The sequence below is a fragment of the Lingula anatina genome, chromosome 4 (genome assembly GCF_051362555.1).
Source record: "Lingula anatina isolate TDL-2025a chromosome 4, LinAna3.0, whole genome shotgun sequence".
Lineage (NCBI taxonomy): Eukaryota > Metazoa > Brachiopoda > Lingulata > Lingulida > Lingulidae > Lingula > Lingula anatina.
In genome coordinates this window covers 9,221,108-9,239,722 of record NC_141770.1, presented here as the reverse complement: position 1 = coordinate 9,239,722, position 18,615 = coordinate 9,221,108, and the positions used below count along the sequence as shown (strand labels likewise).

General features: G+C 34.9%; 1 protein-coding gene across 2 annotated transcripts; it reads left to right on the top strand.

The window, feature by feature from the left end:
• The first annotated feature begins 31 nt into the window (after positions 1–31).
• On the top strand, positions 32–18,503 carry LOC106159429 (GDP-mannose 4,6 dehydratase). Of its 2 annotated transcripts, XM_087010838.1 has the most exons (12): positions 32–215; positions 1,015–1,059; positions 2,163–2,250; positions 4,033–4,142; positions 4,991–5,183; positions 5,526–5,630; positions 7,097–7,224; positions 7,689–7,807; positions 8,139–8,235; positions 8,639–8,707; positions 13,439–13,513; positions 15,473–18,503. In XM_087010838.1, exons 1-11 carry the CDS (start codon positions 129–131, stop codon positions 13,499–13,501), a joined length of 1,104 nt encoding a protein of 367 aa, XP_086866964.1. In that variant the 5' UTR covers positions 32–128; the 3' UTR covers positions 13,502–13,513; positions 15,473–18,503. The 2 variants fall into 2 exon arrangements, with proteins under 2 accessions (XP_086866964.1, XP_086866963.1); XM_087010837.1 differs by lacking the exon at positions 13,439–13,513 and having other exon boundaries at positions 33–215.
• Positions 18,504–18,615: the final 112 nt, after the last annotated feature.

Here is an 18,615-nt window from a genome sequence, read left to right as displayed (position 1 = left end):
CTGCCCAGAGCACATTTTATTTGTTTACACCGTGACGTCAGGCAATCCAAGTTCAGGTCAACCTCAGCCAATCACACTCCGGGGTAGTTCACCACGTGACGCGTGTCTGCTAGCCCAAGCCGGTAAAAATGGCGAGCGAGAATTGTTCACCACCAAAAGCGAAGATGCCTAAAAGAGGTCGAAAAGTGGCTCTGCTGACGGGAATCACAGGACAGGTAATTTACTCGAACTTTGATGAACGCGACTTGAGGTTGATCTTCATCGGTTTAAAGATGCGGAGGTGCTAAAAGTGTTATGAAATATTGATGAGATGAGGGAGATGGGCTGTGCTGCTACCGTAGTACTATGTGGTAGGCCCACATACCCCCCTCATCTCTTACCTTGCTTTATTCAGGGACCACGCTACTGTAGACCGACTACAAAATTCGAAATAACGCTGAAAGCAATAGGTTTCGATAATCATCATTGTTCACAGAATCGGCGTTTTTTCTCTTACGATTGTTTGATCGAGGGTTCATTTTGCATTCGTGTCGTGCCCATGCACTCAAATTAAATGGATCAAAAATCTTAATTTATTATGCAAGCTATGGCTTCCAATTTGCCCTAAGTTATAAACTTAGCCGTGGACTTACTCACAAATGTAACCACGCTGCATACCATCTAAAAACCCTGTGCAAGCAGCAGCTTTTTATTGATTGTTTTTATTTTTTCAAAATCGAAGTCACAAAATTTCGACAACTTGGGGTCTTGATTAGAGTGACGCGCCCTTGTTTGTTATTTAAATGTAACAACAAACTGAGAGAATTTATCCGACACTTAACTCGGGTGTGGTCCTTGTAGCAGCATAGATTAAACAATGAAATTATATAATGTTTAGATGGAAACTTTCCAAGTGAAATCTCCGTATGTATATAGCCCTCATTATTGTGACTTTAATTTCATGTAAGCACAAGTGACACTCACAAATTATTTCATCATTTTTGAACATATTTTCTATTTTTCTTTCTTTTGTAGGATGGGTCATACTTAGCAGAACTACTTCTTGAGAAAGGGTATGAGGTAAGTCACAAAGTCAGGCAGTATCACTTCACTACCCAGATTAAATTTTGTGGGGTCATACTAATACTAATAGCCTGTTTCTTTCTGTAACTTTTCAAAAACATGTCTTTATTAGGTGGACCCCCCCCCCCCCCCAAAAAAAAAAAAAAAAAAAAAAATTAGTCCTTCATATTCAAGTTACCTTCTGTATCTGTAACATACAGTGGTGCTTCAAATTTATGCTTTTAGAATAAAACTAAAAGCACTTTTTATAGTCAAATGATAAAAGAAAAAAAAAAGAGGACTAGTTTTTTTAACAGTGACATTTGATGTTTTATTCACCAACAAATACCATACAAAACACAGTGAGGCAAAGGAGCTGACATACCAAAAGTTACACACATCGTATATGTACTACACATTATGTGCCTGAAGTCTATAAAACATATTTGTCATCTTTGTAATATTATACATTATTAATGAATGAAGTGAAAGGTACTGAACAGTTATATTGATCGCCAAGTTGTCATATTATGCACAATTCAAATTTATGACTGAGTCAGACTTCTAACAGATGGATGTGGGTTATTCTTATTTTTTAATGTATTTGTAAGATAGAAACCACAGCATTGATTATATGCTGGTCATGATACTTAAACTGTGGAAGAATGGTGTATTATTTACAGCCTGTCTAGTATTCAGTATGATCATCAAAAAATTTTACAAGACTGGAATTTTGTGGTTGGGGTTTTATTGTAGTACCAGTTTTTGCATTAGAAAAGGGTCACACAGTTATATCATAATAAAGAATGAAATTCCACAAATTACAAATGTTTTTTTGCAACAGTTGTTTCATTTATTTAAAAAAGAAGGCCTCAAAGGGGCATTATTCAGCTAAAGAGAAATTCACACAAAGAACTTTGCTTCGGGTAAATCAGTGTTGATAGCTCATGTACTAGTAATGTTTGGGGGCTTTTTGAATTTATAATGTACTTTATTCATGCATATAAATGAGTTTACTTTTAATTCTGATGCACAACATTTTACCCTTGGCGTTTGCCCTTTCCACACATTTTTTAAAATCCTGGGCATTAGATGTATATCTTTTTGTATTATACTTTCAGGTCCATGGCATCATTCGACGATCTAGTTCATTTAACACCGGGCGTATCGAACATTTATATGATGACCCAAAATCACACAGGGAGGGGTGTAAGTATGATAAAAAGTAACAGCTACTAGTACAGACTCTTTCTAACAGCTTAAATCGGTATTAGACTATCCCAGCAGATATGTGAGACTATAATTTAATAATTTATATTTATCCACTTGGACAGCAGTTTCTTTGCATTTGTGTATTAGATAATTAATAAATTAGTGATATATTTCTGGCAGAGTGTAAAATCTGTTGCAGATAGATCTGTGAGGTTATAACTTTATCTTTGTGAATGACATACTGTAAAGTACTTTATTTATCAATAGATTGTTTTCTGTTGCACTGAGATAGTTACATTTAAAATCCTCTTGGCTGGTTTATAAAATTTAATTACTATTACACTGAGATAGTTACATTTAAAATCCTCTTGGCTGGTTTATAAAATTTAATTACTATTACAAACATTGACTTGACCTACACTATTCTTTTTTCATTGGCATAGATGATGTGCCTTCACTTTTTTTATTGATAATGCAGTGTTTACTGAATTAAATTCATATTTTGTATCAAAACATGCTGTGTAGATAGTACAGAAATTATTATACTAGTAGCTTAACCTGGATATGCAGAGAGTGTTGGTTTTATGTTTTACTGCCGGCGGGAATGATGAATTTTAAATTTTTATTACCATGGGTGTCTGGCTAAAAAACAAATTGGATTTGAGTAGACACAATAAAGCCATGAAGAAGAATTTTCAAAAAAATTTATGCAGTTTAGAGAAAATAGGACTTTGTTAAGATTAATTTCTGATAAGTTTCAAAAACTTTTTGGAATTTTAGAATATTTAATCAACTTCAGATATTACAAGCACTTGCAAACATAAAAGATGACATTCATATTTACTTAAAGCATATATTTATTATTTATATTCAACTGTGATATATTACTCTGTGCCATGTCGGTTTCTGTAACTTGTGATTTTTCAAAATTTTATAGAGCTACTTTGTTTGATTTTTGATGTTATTCTTTATTTTTTGTGAATCTTCTGCGCTAACGGTCTAACAATGCCTTGCACAGCAGCAGTTCTAAAACAGACTTTTGAAAAATTATTGAAGAATGAAAATGCTACAATAACCAGTGCATCTTATATTTTCAGAATATTTCTGCCCTTTTTTCATATTCCATGAAAAAGAGTTATAAATTTGCTATAACCCCTACTGCTAGACACACTAGACCTTAATTAGTGGAATTTTAAATTGGTTTAATTAGAATATACAGAGGGTTAAATATATTTCATAGAGGAAAAATACTATAAAATGGCTCATGCAAAAATCCTATTAAGTTCCATCAAAATGTTTAGTTTATACCTTTACATAATTGTTGGTTTAATATTTGATGCTAATGTGTATAAGTACATGGTGGCAGATGAATTTTTGTTATAGTACCTGCAGAAGTATTTGAAGTGGCGAGACACTTCATGATTTTATTTTAACATATTTTATAAGCATGCATTGATTTTCTACAGTGCTGTTATATTAATGGGGAATACGCAGTATAAAATCAATGTCATTATAATAAAAAATGGCTGAGGTGAATGTTATTTTGCAAACCTGAGAAAAGTGATATCAACCCTGGAGCAGGCAATTTTTTTAAAGCCGAGGATATACTTCCTGGCAATAATTACTAATAAGCCTTGAAAAATACCACATGTCAGATGATTTTTAAAATTATGTATATGTGAGAGTTGCACATTTTAATTTAAAAATTTTAAAAGGACATTGATGTCAGTGTTTGCAACTTTCTACAAATGATATTACAACTGGATCATGTTTTTCCAGCCATGAAGCTCCACTATGGTGACCTTACAGACAGCACATGTTTGGTGAAGATTATCAGTGAAATACAACCCACAGAGATCTATAACTTAGGAGCTCAAAGTCATGTGAAGGTAAGGGGTGTGTGTGTGTGTGTGTGTGGGGGGGGGGGTGAGATCTATTACATAGGAGCTTAGAGCCATGTAAAGGTAAGGGGTATGTGTGTGTGTGTGTGTGGGGGGGGGGGGTGAGATCTATAACATAGGAGCTCAGAGCCATGTTAAGGTAAGGGGTATGTGTGTGTGTGTGGGGGGTGTGTGTGAAATCTATAACCTAGGAGCTCAGACAGAGCCATGTAAAGGTAAGGGGGGTGTGTGTGTGTGTGTGTGGGGGGGGGGGGGGGGTGAAATCTATAACCTAGGAGCTCAGACAGAGCCATGTAAAGGGGTAAGGGGGTATTTGTGTGTGTGGGGGGGGGGGTGTGTGAAATCTATAACATAGGAGCTCAGAGCCATGTTAAGGTAAGGGGTATGTGTGTGTGTGTGGGGGGTGTGTGTGAAATCTATAACCTAGGAGCTCAGACAGAGCCATGTAAAGGTAAGGGGTGTGTGTGTGTGTGTGTGTGGGGGGGGGGTGAAATCTATAACCTAGGAGCTCAGACAGAGCCATGTAAAGGTAAGGTGTGTGTGTGTGTGTGGGGGGGGGGGGGGTGAAATCTATAACCTAGGAGCTCAGAGTCATGTAAAGGTAAGGGGTGTGTGTGGGGGGGGGGGGTGTGTGTGTGTGTGTGTGAAATCTATAACCTAGGAGCTCAGAGTCATGTAAAGGTAAAATGAAATGTATGGGGTTGAGGTGAAAAAACGAACAAGTTTTGAAATACATGTTTGGTCACAAACTTCTTTTCTGTGTTGGTCAGGCTTTTAAAAAAATCAAATTGTGTACCCTAAATGATGTTTAATATGACCTTTGGCCTAATTTGCAGGTTTCCTTTGATCTGGCTGAGTATACTGCCAATGTAGATGCTGTAGGAACACTGCGCATGTTGGACGCCATACGCACATGCGGGCTGACCGACACTGTGCGTTTTTACCAAGCTTCCACTAGTGAAATGTATGGCAAAGTACAGGAAGTGCCCCAGAAGGAAACAACACCATTTTATCCAAGGTCTCCTTATGGTAATGTCTAAGATATATATGCTGGTCTCTGTAACAGGAATTGGTTAGAGCTGTTGTAATTAATGGTAATCTTGTACATCTACAATATCTCTTTACAGCCAGATGATTTGAGTAGGAGATACAGTCTACACTGAGATATAATTTAACAATGGGAATAACACATTTAATAACAATTACTAGTACCTTGTTATAGTTTTAGAAGTAGTTTTGAAAGTGATAAAGGTCAAATTAAAAAAAAACAAGTAAAATAGAGCATTATCACATGGCATAGTGTTGTGTTGATATTCAAAGATGTTCCAAACCTTTCTCAATATAAAACAAAGTATTATATTTATATTACAGGGTGTGCCAAACTCTATGCATACTGGATCATTGTGAACTACAGGGAGGCATATAACATGTTTGCTTGCAATGGAATTCTGTTTAATCATGAGAGTCCAAGGAGAGGTGAGATTAATATCTTACACTGCATTCCCACAGATTTAGATCGATCCATCTGGATCGACCTAACTCCCTGGGGGTTCACGCTAAATTGCTATCAGCTGAGCGCGAAGGGAAGTTAATTACCCCCTTACGGCTTTTAGTAGGCAGAACAGACGTTTAAGCCGGCTAAGCTGACAGTAATATAGTGAGACTCCCCACGGGGATAGATCGATCTAAAATCTGTGGGAATTCAGTCTTATTTTCATCAAAGACCAGGATGAAAATAATTTTCTTTCCCCACTCCCCAAGTTTGGAACAGATTAGTAGATTATTGCTAAGAAAAGGATATAAATATGGCAGTAACAATTTGACAAAGCCACAATCAGAGGAGAGGTGTGCTAATATTACCTGTCACTGTAAACTGGCACCCTTCTATATCCTTCAGAACTTTCTATTTTTAATTTCAGTTTGCATGACAGGCATTTGTGTAAATGTATGAAAGGGAAAATCCAGTCTTTATTTCAGACATGGAGAGTGTAAAATATACGCTACTCTAATTTCTTATTGAAAATAATTGAAATGTATATTTGGAAAACTGTTTGTCCTGACACATTTTTTCTCTGTATATCTGTAACTTCACTATTATTTAGTGGAAGCTGTCTCTCATGTTAGTTTGCAAGCTAAACAAATTTGACATTTTCATTATTTAGCAGGACTTATCTGTGAAATAGTTAAAGCAAAGACTGCTATTGATCTTTGTTGTTCAAATAAGGGTCATTGAATTAATTTTAGATGAGAATTGCAACATACTGAAAAAAGTAGCCCTGACATAAAAGAATTAAAGGGATAATAACTCTTTGTATGAGATCTATATTTTGCAATAAAAACATTGTGAATAACTCGTAGAAATATAATATATTCTGTTTTACCACAAAAAAAACGGGAGTTATAGCTATTATTCTGATATCTGGGCTTGTCTTTAGACCACGTGACCTCCATTGATGGCTATACTCTGTTAAAATCTCTTAAGAGATTTTAACAAAAAACCAAACTTTTTAGAAAAAAACCAGGGACTAACTTTGAATGTAAAAATGGATTAAATAACCATTGGTTAGTATGGGAAAATTGTTGTTTACTCCAGGAAAATTCATTTTTTGGCCGAAACGAAGAGTTATTATCCCTTTAATGTTTTTAATAGTGTATTCATTTTATTTGAGCCTTTAAGTTTAGACTATTAAATTAGCTGTTTTGTTGTCAGATTTGTAAACAGAACGTGGTTCATTTTATATTTTTGCATTATGAAACATGCAAAACATATTTCAATTTTTAGGGTGAAACATAATAGTTTGTGAATATTTAAATATTTTTTTTTCTTATTTTTGACCTTAAGTCTCTTGAAAACTGGCTTGAATTCATGTCATACATTATTCCTGAAAGTGAGTTTAAGGATGTTAACAGCAATTGAGCTCATTGTGATCACATTTTTGCAGGTGAGACATTCGTGACAAGGAAGATCACCCGCGCTGTGGCCAAGATAATGTTGGGACAGCAAGAAATCCTAGAGCTGGGTAATCTGAATGCCACCAGAGATTGGGGACATGCTAAAGATTATGTGGAGGTAATATTTTATATCATTTTTATATACTGACAATGTATGTGTCTAGGTGCAGATGATATGTATCTTTTACTCTGATTGGTCAGTCCTCTGAGTAAAAATTTGTTTCCTTCACTCTGATTGGTCAAAAACCATGGATTCTGTGATGGGTTTATAGTGTGTTTGGTGATAATGTCTATATTGAGGGCACTATTGAATTTTACAAACCTTGAAATCACAGAAATATGAGACTATTTTAAGCTTAGCATACAGGCCCCAGGGGGGGGGGGTCTTAGAGGGTTGGAAAGAATCACCCTTTTGCTTGGAAAAGGTCTGCCCTAAGTACACACAGGTTTCATGGTAAAAGGTCCACTTTTTCAGAAAAAGAAATCCCCTTTGAAATCACTGGCTGGGGACCTGGTATGTGATAATGTTATTTATGCTGTTTTTTAGTCTAGATAACATTGAATGATAATTATGTGTTGCAGGCCATGTATCTGATGCTCCAGCACGACACCCCCGAGGATTTTGTCATAGCCACGGGACAGACGACCAGTGTACGTGCTTTTGTGGAGGCGTCATTTAGACATGTTGGTGTGGAAATAGTGTGAGTACCATGCTGTAGGGAAGCAGAAAATTTTCAGAAAGATATAAATCTTAAGAATGAAGTAGACATTTAATCATGATGCTGCAGTGGATTTTGTGATGGACAAGCATCATGGTGGCAGAAACATGCCATAATTAAAACATCATAAAACAGTTGTATTAAGATATCAAAAATTGGTTAATATCTTATATGAGTGATTTGCCTGCTTTCTCTTTCCCATACAAAAACTTCCCAATTTTTTTTAGCTTAATGCAATTGAGATCAGTTAACATATTCACTGGTTAAAAAAATACTGCGAGGGTTAGAATGAATGAATTGTCATACTTTGTAGATGGGAAGGCAAAGGAGAGAATGAAATAGGCAGAGACAAAGCCACAGGCATAGTGAGGGTCAGAGTGAACCCCAAGTACTACAGGCCAACAGAAGTTGTAAGTATACTGGGATGTACAGGGATGAGTTTGTCTCTTGTCTGCTGAGATGGTATGTGGCTAAATTCAGCTGGCACTTGTGTTAATGACAGGTTTCACTGTGATTTACCAGTCACTTTCTGTAAACTCAGCCAGTTATAAGTGTTTGGGTACAGTAGTTTTGGATTTGAGTATAACCTATGTGAAGTGAAATTTTTAATTAAAATATTTAGTGATTGAATTTTATCAAATCTTTATCATTTTCTTTAGTCACATATTGTGTGAAAGTATATTTTATTTTCCCATTTACTTAGATTGACATTGGTATGTTTATTTCTGTTAGTTGATGTATCATATTTTGGAATAAGCAAAAGGTATTGGTTTTCATTACTGTGTCTGAACTATAGATGTCTCTTGTTTTCAGGACGAGCTATTAGGAGACAGTACAAAAGCTAGGAAATTGCTCAACTGGAGACCTAAGTATGATCTAGATGTAAGTATTGGTGTTGCCTATGGTAATGGTATGGTAGTGGTTAGGTAAAGTTGTTGCACTCCCCCTCCAACTTGAGGAAAAAAGGGTGAAAGGATAGAGGAAATAGTGGAAAGGATCCTCATGGAAATCTAACTAGGTCACACTAATACACAGTGAATTCACTCCTCTCTCTTCTCTCTCTCTCTGCCCCCCCCCCCCCCCCCCCCCACCCACCCACCCAACCAATTTATTTCAGAAAAATATTCAGCTCCAGCCTTAATTCCTTCATAAAAGGGAAAGAAATCACACACCAGACATGTATTTTTATTCAGTGCCACAAAATAATTCCATATCCAGCAACTCTTCATAATTTTTTGCAGCAAAGTAAGGGATGGGGGTAAGCTCACTCTCCCCTCTTTCCAAAGGACAAAAAAATTAACCCCCATTTCTTTATGCCCTGGATTTACAACATAATTTTCTAATTTTCCAGACCACAGAATAATTGATAATTGACAAGTACAGTGTCACATTACTCATTAATTAATATAATATGGGGAATTTGGGGATTTTCTGATAAATTTAGTTTAGCTGATTCATTGACAAAGTTGAACTGAAGGTTTTCTTTCTTTCTTTCTCAATTTAACCATTATTTTGCATATTTTGTACCACCAGCGTTAGCGCTGGCGGTACACATGGTTTTAGTCCCGTCCGGTCCGTTCCGCCGGCTCCGCCGGCTCCGCCGGCTCCGCCGGCTCCTGCGGCTCCGCCGGCTCCGCCGCCATGTTACCGTTACCGCTTCTCCTCCTAGACGGTAAGGGCCCCCATACCCATCTCTTGGATTTAGGTCACCTATAATCTCAACTCGTTCCACGTAAAATTTGGGCTTTGTCGGTATTGGGGTCTAGGTGTGGCACTCATTGCAATGCACCCTTGTCCAAAAATGGCAAAATTAAATGCTAATTATCTACCCTACGGAAGGAATTATGGGAAAAATTTCTACTGACGGCTTTCCAAAAGTCATATGTGTAGATTTCAAATATGCCCTTGGATTTGACCTTTGACCTTTATTTCAAGGTCAAACGGGCAAAAATTTTCAAAAAAATGAATTTTTTTACGAAAAAAAATTTATTTGCGCTGTTATTCAGACACCACACAGACTTAACCAATAATATTATTGGAAAATGTTATCCTTCAGATCATCTTTCATCTCTGTGAATTTGGGGTCAATCGGTGCATTTTCACGGGTGTAGCGGCCATAAGATACCGAAACTGAAAACTGTCTCTAATTCGGGAACCGTTAATGCTAGAGACCCATTCTTTTTTGCATTTTGTAGAGCATGTAAAGCCCAACTCTGGAGGTGGTCTCCGTTTTTTTGTATTCCATACGGTTTTCGAGTTACGCTGTATCAAAAAGTACATATTGGTGGTGAAAGCAAAATGTGCAGTACGGTAATGGATAATAAATTTTGAACTCTGGAAAAATAAAACATAAGGCTTGGCAAAGCAGACAACTTGTGGTCAAAAATGACATTATTTCATCAAATTTGAACTTCTGGAACTTCAGAGCACCTCCCATTTCAAGAATTTTGACCAAAATGACCTTTTCTTTATTTTAATTAATTTTTTCTGTAGGAAATTTATGGCACATTAAGGTAACTCCGAAATTATAACATTTAGTCCCTTATATCTCCAAAACTGGCAGAGATAGGTCCATAGTTACTATTGAAGTTGAATAGGAAGTTATATACTGGCAATCTTACTGTGACCTTGAAATTGACCTTTGACCTACTTTTCACCATAAATTGAACTTTGCAAATTTTGCTTCCCTTTTATCTCCAAAACTGGCAGAGATAGGTCCATAGTTACTATTGAAGTTGAATAGGAAGTCATATACTGGCAATGTAAATGTGACCTTAAAATTGACCTTTGACCTACTTTTCACCATGAACTGAACTTTGCAAATTTTGCCTCCCTTTTATCTCCAAAACTGGCAGAGATAGGTCCATAGTTTCTATTGAACTTGAATATGAAGTCATATACTGGCAATCTAAATGTGACCTTAAAATTGACCTTTGACCTACTTTTCACCATGAACTGAACTTTGCAAATTTTGCTTCCCTTTTATCTCCAAAACTAGCAGAGATAGGTCCATAGTTACTATTGAAGTTGAATAGGAAGTCATATACTGGCAATCTAAATGTGACCTTAAAATTGACCTTTGACCTACTTTTCACCATGAACTGAACTCTGCTAATTTCTTTCTCTTTTAACTCCAAACCTGGCAGAGATAGGTCCATAGTTACTGTTGAAGTTGAATAGGAAGTCATATACTGGCAATCTAAATGTGACCTTGAAATTGACCTTTGACCTACTTTTTATTATGAATTGAACTTTGCAAATTTTGGTTCCCTTTTATCTCCAAAACTGGCAGAGATAAATCCATAGTTACTATTGAACTTGAATAGGAAGTCATATACTGGCAATCTTACTGTGACCTTGAAATTGACCTTTGACCTACTTTTCATCATGAACTGAACTTTGCAAATTTTGCTTCCCTTTTATCTCCAAAGTTACGCTGTATCAAAAAGTACATTTTGGTGGTTAAAGCAAAATGTGCAGTACGGTTATGGATAATAAATTTTGAACTCCGGAAAAATAAAACATAAGGCTTGGCAAAGTAGGCAACTTGTGGTCGAAAATGACATTATTTCATCAAATTTGAACATCTGGAACTTCAGAGCACCTCCCATTTCAAGAATTTTTACCAAAATGACCTTTTCTTTATTTTAATTAATTTTTTCCATAGGAAATTTATGGCACATTATGGTAACTCCAAAATTATAACATTTAGTCCCTTATATCTCCAAAACTGGCAGAGATAAGTCCATAGTTACTATTGAAGTTGAATAGGAAGTCATGTACTGGCAATCTTACTGTGACCTTGAAATTGACCTTTGACCTACTTTTCACCATGAACTGAACTTTGCAAATTTTGCCTCCCTTTTATCTCCAAAACTGGCAGAGATAGGTCCATACTTTCTATTGAACTTGAATATGAAGTCATATACTGGCAATCTAAATGTGACCTTGAAATTGACCTTTGACCTACTTTTCACCATGAACTGAACTTTGCAAATTTTGCTTCCCTTTTATCTCCAAAACTAGCAGAGATAGGTTCATAGTTACTATTGAAGTTGAATAGGAAGTCATATACTGGCAATCTAAATGTGACCTTAAAATTGACCTTTGACCTACTTTTTACCATGAACTGAACTTTGCAAATTTTGGTTCCCTTTTATCTCCAAAACTGGCAGAGATAGGTCCATAGTTACTATTGAAGTTGAATAGGAAGTCATATACTGGCAATCTAAATGTGACCTTGAAATTGACCTTTGACCTACTTTTTATCATGAATTGAACTTTGCAAATTTTTATCTTTTATCTCCAAAACTGGCAGAGATAGGTCCATAGTTACTATTGAACTTGAATAGGAAGTCATATACTGGCAATCTTTCTGTGACCTTGAAATTGACCTTTGACCTACTTATAATCATGAACTGAACTCTGCTAATTTTGGTTCCCTTTTATCTCCAAAACTGGCAGAGATAGGTCCATAGTTACTATTGAAGTTGAATAGGAAGTCATATACTGGCAATCTAAATGTGACCTTGAAATTGACCTTTGACCTACTTTTTATCATGAATTGAACTTTGCAAATTTTTATCTTTTATCTCCAAAACTGGCAGAGATAGGTCCATAGTTACTATTGAAGTTGAATAGGAAGTCATATACTGGCAATTTACTGTGACCTTGAAATTGACCTTTGACCTACCTTACGATGAACTTAACTTTGATTGTACCATTTTAAGTTATATATATTTTTTGCGTATTTTGAAAATTCTTGTTGATTGCATTTTTATAGCTTGTCAAGCATAAGACTGGTGGCTGTGTCCCTTATTTTGTGTATGTGGGGGTCTATACGAATGCGCTTGCTCCAGCTGGTGGTACAATATTCGGAGGCGGTATCGCCTCTCTGATCCTCTAGTTCTTTTTGTATTATAGCCTATATTATTCATACATAACTAAGTTATTTGCATTCAACAATTTTTAAATGTTAACATGATACTGCAAGCCTTTAACTTGTCAAAAAAAAAAAAAAAAAAAACACTACTGCAACATTTAACTCAGTAAGTTAATATAATAAATAAAATGTGACCTTTTATTCCAAATGAAAATCAAGCAAACCAATGTTTAATTATTGTCATGGAGCAAATTGTTGCACTTGTTCTGTAAGTGACACATTTCAAGTGTTAGTCAGTGGTTCTTTAGTTGGACAAGGAAAGGGCTAAATAACAAGTTTATTTATTTATTTATATATTTATTTATTTATTTTATTAAAAAATATTCATTTATTTTTTTAATTTGACCTAGGACTCAACACTTAACTATTTGCTTCAAATGATGTTGAATTTTAGTTTTACTAATGATATTTGAAGAAGATGAAAATTATAAGCAGCTAGCTTGCTATCTGTGGTGAGGAATGAAAACCTACTATGGGACAGTTTATCATCATTTCATATTAAGCCTTACAATGCATTGCTCTGTTTCTTCATTCAAGAAGAGTAATTGTTATTTTTTTCTCTAATCCTTTGTACTTTTTCTTACATAGAACAGAGGCCTATAATAGAGATCAATAAGTGTTTCTATTACATTTTTCTAATAGCATGCTTTTGCCACTAAACTTTATTTCAGGGTCTTGTGAAAGAAATGGTCGATTCAGACGTAGCTCTGATGAGGACCAATCCAACAGCTTAATAGTTTTTGATGGTGGGTGTGTCTTTGTCTTCTGAGCAGCATGTCAGCTGCATGCCTTGTTTTTCCTCTGTGATGGGATATTGCAAATCTTTTGCAGATAATACATGCTTGAAATGTCTATTTATAGTATAGAAATTCAATTATCCCTGCATATTTTCTGGTTTGGCTTTTTAACCAGAGCTTTTTCTTGGTTATCCTTGATATCTTTCCCTAGTTGCAGTAATAATTAGCAAAGATTGTACAGAAATTAAAATTAATTTTCTAAAGGGTTTGTCTTGATTTATCACCCTCTAGTGGCAATAGAATGAAGCACAATTCCATATAACTGACAGAGCATGATCATCGTATTTTGTTATGTCACTGTACAAAGCAGAGTCATCCCTAGCAGTATTTTATTACTAACCCTTCTAAAAAAGCTGATTTTTATGAGACTGTTTAATTTACTGAAATTCTGAAATTCTAATTTACTGAAATTTACTGAATTTACTGAAATTCTCCACACACCCTTGCTTTGAGAATCTCTTTTGGTATCAATGAGTACAGAATAAATGCATGTTTACAGCTAGCACATTGATGAAACATGAAAATCATTTTTTTTTTATTTTATGAACACTGGATCAGATAGTCAGAGTAGAACTAGAAATATATTAGTTAGTTGCTAGTTGTCTTTGCGAAGGTTTTTTTTCCCCTTTGTTATTTTGATTGTTTACAGCCTAACTCAAAAAGTTTTGGATGGATTTTGCTGAAATTTTCAGGGTGGGTCAGAAGTTGGCTGACTTAGAATAAATTATTTTTAGTGATATTCCATTATTTTATTAAGAAAAAGTAATTATGAAAATTGAGCTGCCTTGGTGGAGGCTTGCACTCTCCGAGTACTTTTCCAGTTGAATTTTTATTACCATACGTACTTTAAAATAATCATGGAATGATATTTTTGCTTTGGCTGCTAATTATTGATGGGGTATTTATTTATTTATTTGTTTGTTTTGTCAAAGTTGATGTAGATCATTTGGTTGAGAGTGAGAGCTTTGTTAACTTGGCATTTAGCCTGAATGCTCTTGTAAATTATGCATGAGAAAAAAGGTCCAAGGAAATGCTGCAGAAAGCTATATTAGAGATATAGATTAGTAAATATAACCAAATGACAGAGAAATAAGGCATCGTGGGTTTTTAACTTTAAAAAGCTTTAGAATGGTATTGCTTTTTTTTATATTATATTTTGGCTCTGATGCATGTTTATTGTAACTGTACATGTATTATGCACACCCTTGAAATGTTAAGAACTGCGGTCATTTCTCATTAAATTTGGAGAAATTTATTCATTAATTTTGCAACCCAAGAGTAATTTCAAAGAAGTTGGTTTGAAAGTAGTGAAAGATGATCTTGATTCAGATGAGTTTTCTTTCTGTTTTTTACTTTAAACTATAACATGAAAATTAATCATCTTGAAGTGGTTAAAAGTTTGAGGAAAATTGATGTTTAAAAGTTGTGAATAATTACCTTAAAATGCCATGTTGGGCAGTGTTATCAAATTTGAAATTCTATTTCTTTCTTTATTCTACATATGTACCTTAATAATATGACATCTTTAAAAAAAAAAGAAAAAAAAACTAATCTTGAGCAACCAAGAATCACTTGATAACCAGGTGCACTCAACTGACTTAATGTGCAATTTGAATTTAAACTGTTCTACATTTTCTGTGTTATAATTAATGCCAACTTCAGTAGGTTTAGGTCAGACAGCACTTATGTATTCATGGCATTTGAAGTCTCTTCAAAAAAAAAAAAAAATAAAAAACTGTTCACACTTTGTTATTTTAGGCCCGAAATTGTCTCTCTTCCAATATTGCACTGTTGGACAATGCAGTTGCTTGAACATATTCCTTTGTAAATGCAGTTAATGTTGTCAGATATTTTACATCTATGCATCCGTACCAATATATTTACTATATGCCTTATTCCCATCTTCAGAGTCTTGTTCGGGACATGATGGATGCAGACATGGCCCTTATGAGGACAAACCCTTCGGCTTAATGAACTCTTTGGCTGCTGGGAACAACAGATTGTGGAAGGAGATTGGGTTGGATTTTTATTTTCTTTCTTTCCTTTTTTTTTTTGGGGGGGGGGGGGAGGGGGGGCAGGATATTGGAAAGAAAGTATTTGACAGTTCTCTAGTCAGTTGCACACCAGTTGGGTTGAGGATGGACTTGCACTGATAGTCAGTTGGGCATTTTGGTTCTTGGAGGCACCCTTTGAGTGCAAAAGGCAGTTTGAACATTTCACACTTTGTGTTCAGAATGAAGCTCTGGCAGCATCATGACTGAGGACAGGAATAAATGAAGATTATGGAGGGAAGATTTGGTTGGCATTCAGATATTTTTCTGGGATTTGTAATGTGTACTGTGGAAATATTATACAAAGGAAGTGTGTTTATTTTTGTTGATTAAGTCAGAGCATAATTTTTTTTTGTGCGTGTAGACCTTTCCCGAAGAAAAACCAGCTTTTGTGTTAGATTTTTATTGTTAAGTTAATATTAGCATGATTTGTTTGTTTATAGTTGTGCCATTTTGGTAGTTATGAGTAACAAGGCATTTACTATGTTTCTGTTTATTTGTTTGGTTGTTTGTTAACATAAACAAACAGCTTTTTGTTTTCAGAATCTGTCACCTTTTTAAGTTTTTAGAAAATTTCATAGTTAAGTTTGTAGGTACTTTCAAAGTTCTTTTTCAAAGCTCCATGACTATCACATGCAGTTATCAGCATTGTTACTGTTTCCACTTGCTTCTAATGCTTAATCACATGTGGCTGTTAGGAGCCCTGTTTTTAGTACTAAAAGGTATAGTGCTGACTTCCCTCTTGGTTGCTTACTTTTGTTTACATGTTTATTGTCTCCAAGGCAACAGCTGCTAATTGTTAAGCGATAATTATGTGATAGCTAACATTGCATCCTGTGACTGTCCCTAGTTTACGCAGTCAAAATATCTCAGTAACTCTATTTTGCTAGAGCTTTAATTGCTAGAGCTTTAAAGGCAAACTTTGTTGAGTGATTTTGTTTATGGCATAAAAGTGTTTCCCCCCCAAAAAACTACTTTTTTATAGACCTTTTTTACTTGATGTTACTTACTAGCCAGTAATATCTAGTCAGATTAAGGGTTGCTGAACAATTGAAAGGCAAAACAGATTGTTTAACATCAGCTGTTATTGAAAATTTGCCTGCAAATGCCAGACATAATTGATAAGCTAGTTAACAAATGGCAACGTTTTGTAAGCTGGTTTAGTAGACAAATTTAGATTTGTTTTTTAAACCCAAGATGCTTTTAATGAGCATAGCAGCTTAAAAGAAGTGCTGTCAGTTGTAAATTTCTCCCACTAACCAAACACATACCTAGTGCAATTTTTTCTACATGCAAAAAAGAAAAAGTATGTGCATAATAATTTGATTTCTTTAGATAAGGGTCAGTTGCACTCATTAATCATTATCTTATCAGTTTTGTCTGGACCAAAGATATATTTTGTAAATTGGAAAGTCTCCTCAAAGTGTTAGCCTTCCAAAACATGCTCTCAGCTATCCCATTTGGGTTTTAAGATAAGATAGGTGGAAATAATGTTCAGTTTAAAAGCTATACTGGTAAATAGGTCTGGAAGGTGGTTTTTGCACAGGGCTTTCATTTCATTTCATTTATTTTATTTTATTTTATTTTATTTTATTTTATTTTATTTATTATTATTTTTTCTTCAGGTTTAGTAGTGATGTTGATGAAAAAGGTTCTTTATTGCCATGTTTTTTTTTTCTTACTGTCGTACTATATATCAAAGAGGTGGGTGTTTATTATGCATAAGGTAGCAATATTTGTGTACAGTGTGGCAAGAGGCATTTGGAAAACATCCTTATATTGTAAGTCAAACTTATATGATAGACATGTGCTTGTCCATTTGCAACATGCAAAACTACTCTGAGGTTTTACTTCTAGTCAATAGAGGTCTCCACTGTCAAGTGACTAGGAAATGGGAATTTGCTTAATTCTCATTCTGATGACAAAAGAGGCTAGGGATGAGATGGTGTGTCCCTTTAAAATATGAATACGGTAATGAGTAGAATTTTTCAATGGGCAAAAATCAACAAACTTTCAGATACATAATTTTATAAATCACGAAAATTATTTTATATATAACATTTGTGGTGCTTTTACTGCATAGAATTTAACTGTACAGTAGCCTGTTTTTAATTCTGCTGCTACCACTCAATAGGAATGTTGTAAATCTAAAAAAAAATATGACTAAAAAACTCGGTATCTGTAAAATTCAGAATTTTTCCCCATTGAAAAGATCTAGTAATTATCCTATATAAATGTGCTTATAGAGGTGACCTACCATTCCAGGGTATTTCTTTTTTTCTGTGATAATGCTGTCGACTATATTAAAAAGCAATGGCAAAGACTGAATCTCTACTAGCAGCATCTATCTCTTATTGTTACTATCTTATTATCATTAGCTGAAGATACTTTTTAGTTGCGCTGAGGTAGAACTGAAGCCTGGCTAAGAAATGCATATATATTTCAGTATAGTTACAGGTATAAAAGTGAATAGAAACCATTTGTCTGCTTTATATAATGCCTGTGTACTTTTCAAATTTTGCTATTTGCTAGGAGACTACAGGGTATTTCTGTTCCAGTTTTTATAAGCAAATGTCTGTATTGTACATCATTAGTATGTTCTCCACGAGTATATACTTGATGAACGGTGACGGTTATCTATCACGTTCGTGTGTATTACCACAGAAGGGTTTAGCTTCATTGCGTTAGGTGAGCTCTGTCACACCCAACACAATCGCTTGACAGATTTCGTCATATTTTGGTTGAAACTGTTGAAGGGACCACGAAATGTGACTGTTATCATTGCGGTAATGTGTCTGTACTAACTTCTAACATTCCTCGGTGTTGTGAAATGATATTATAGCTGTAAACTTAAGATGATACAATAAAGAGGGTTTCTGGAAAACCAAGTTTCTTGTTGAAATTTGATCTTTAATAGAAGTAATTAAAAAAAGGGTAAAATGGATAATAGTGTTTTATGTTATTACAATGGGACTTGCACAATCAAAAAAAAATTTTTTA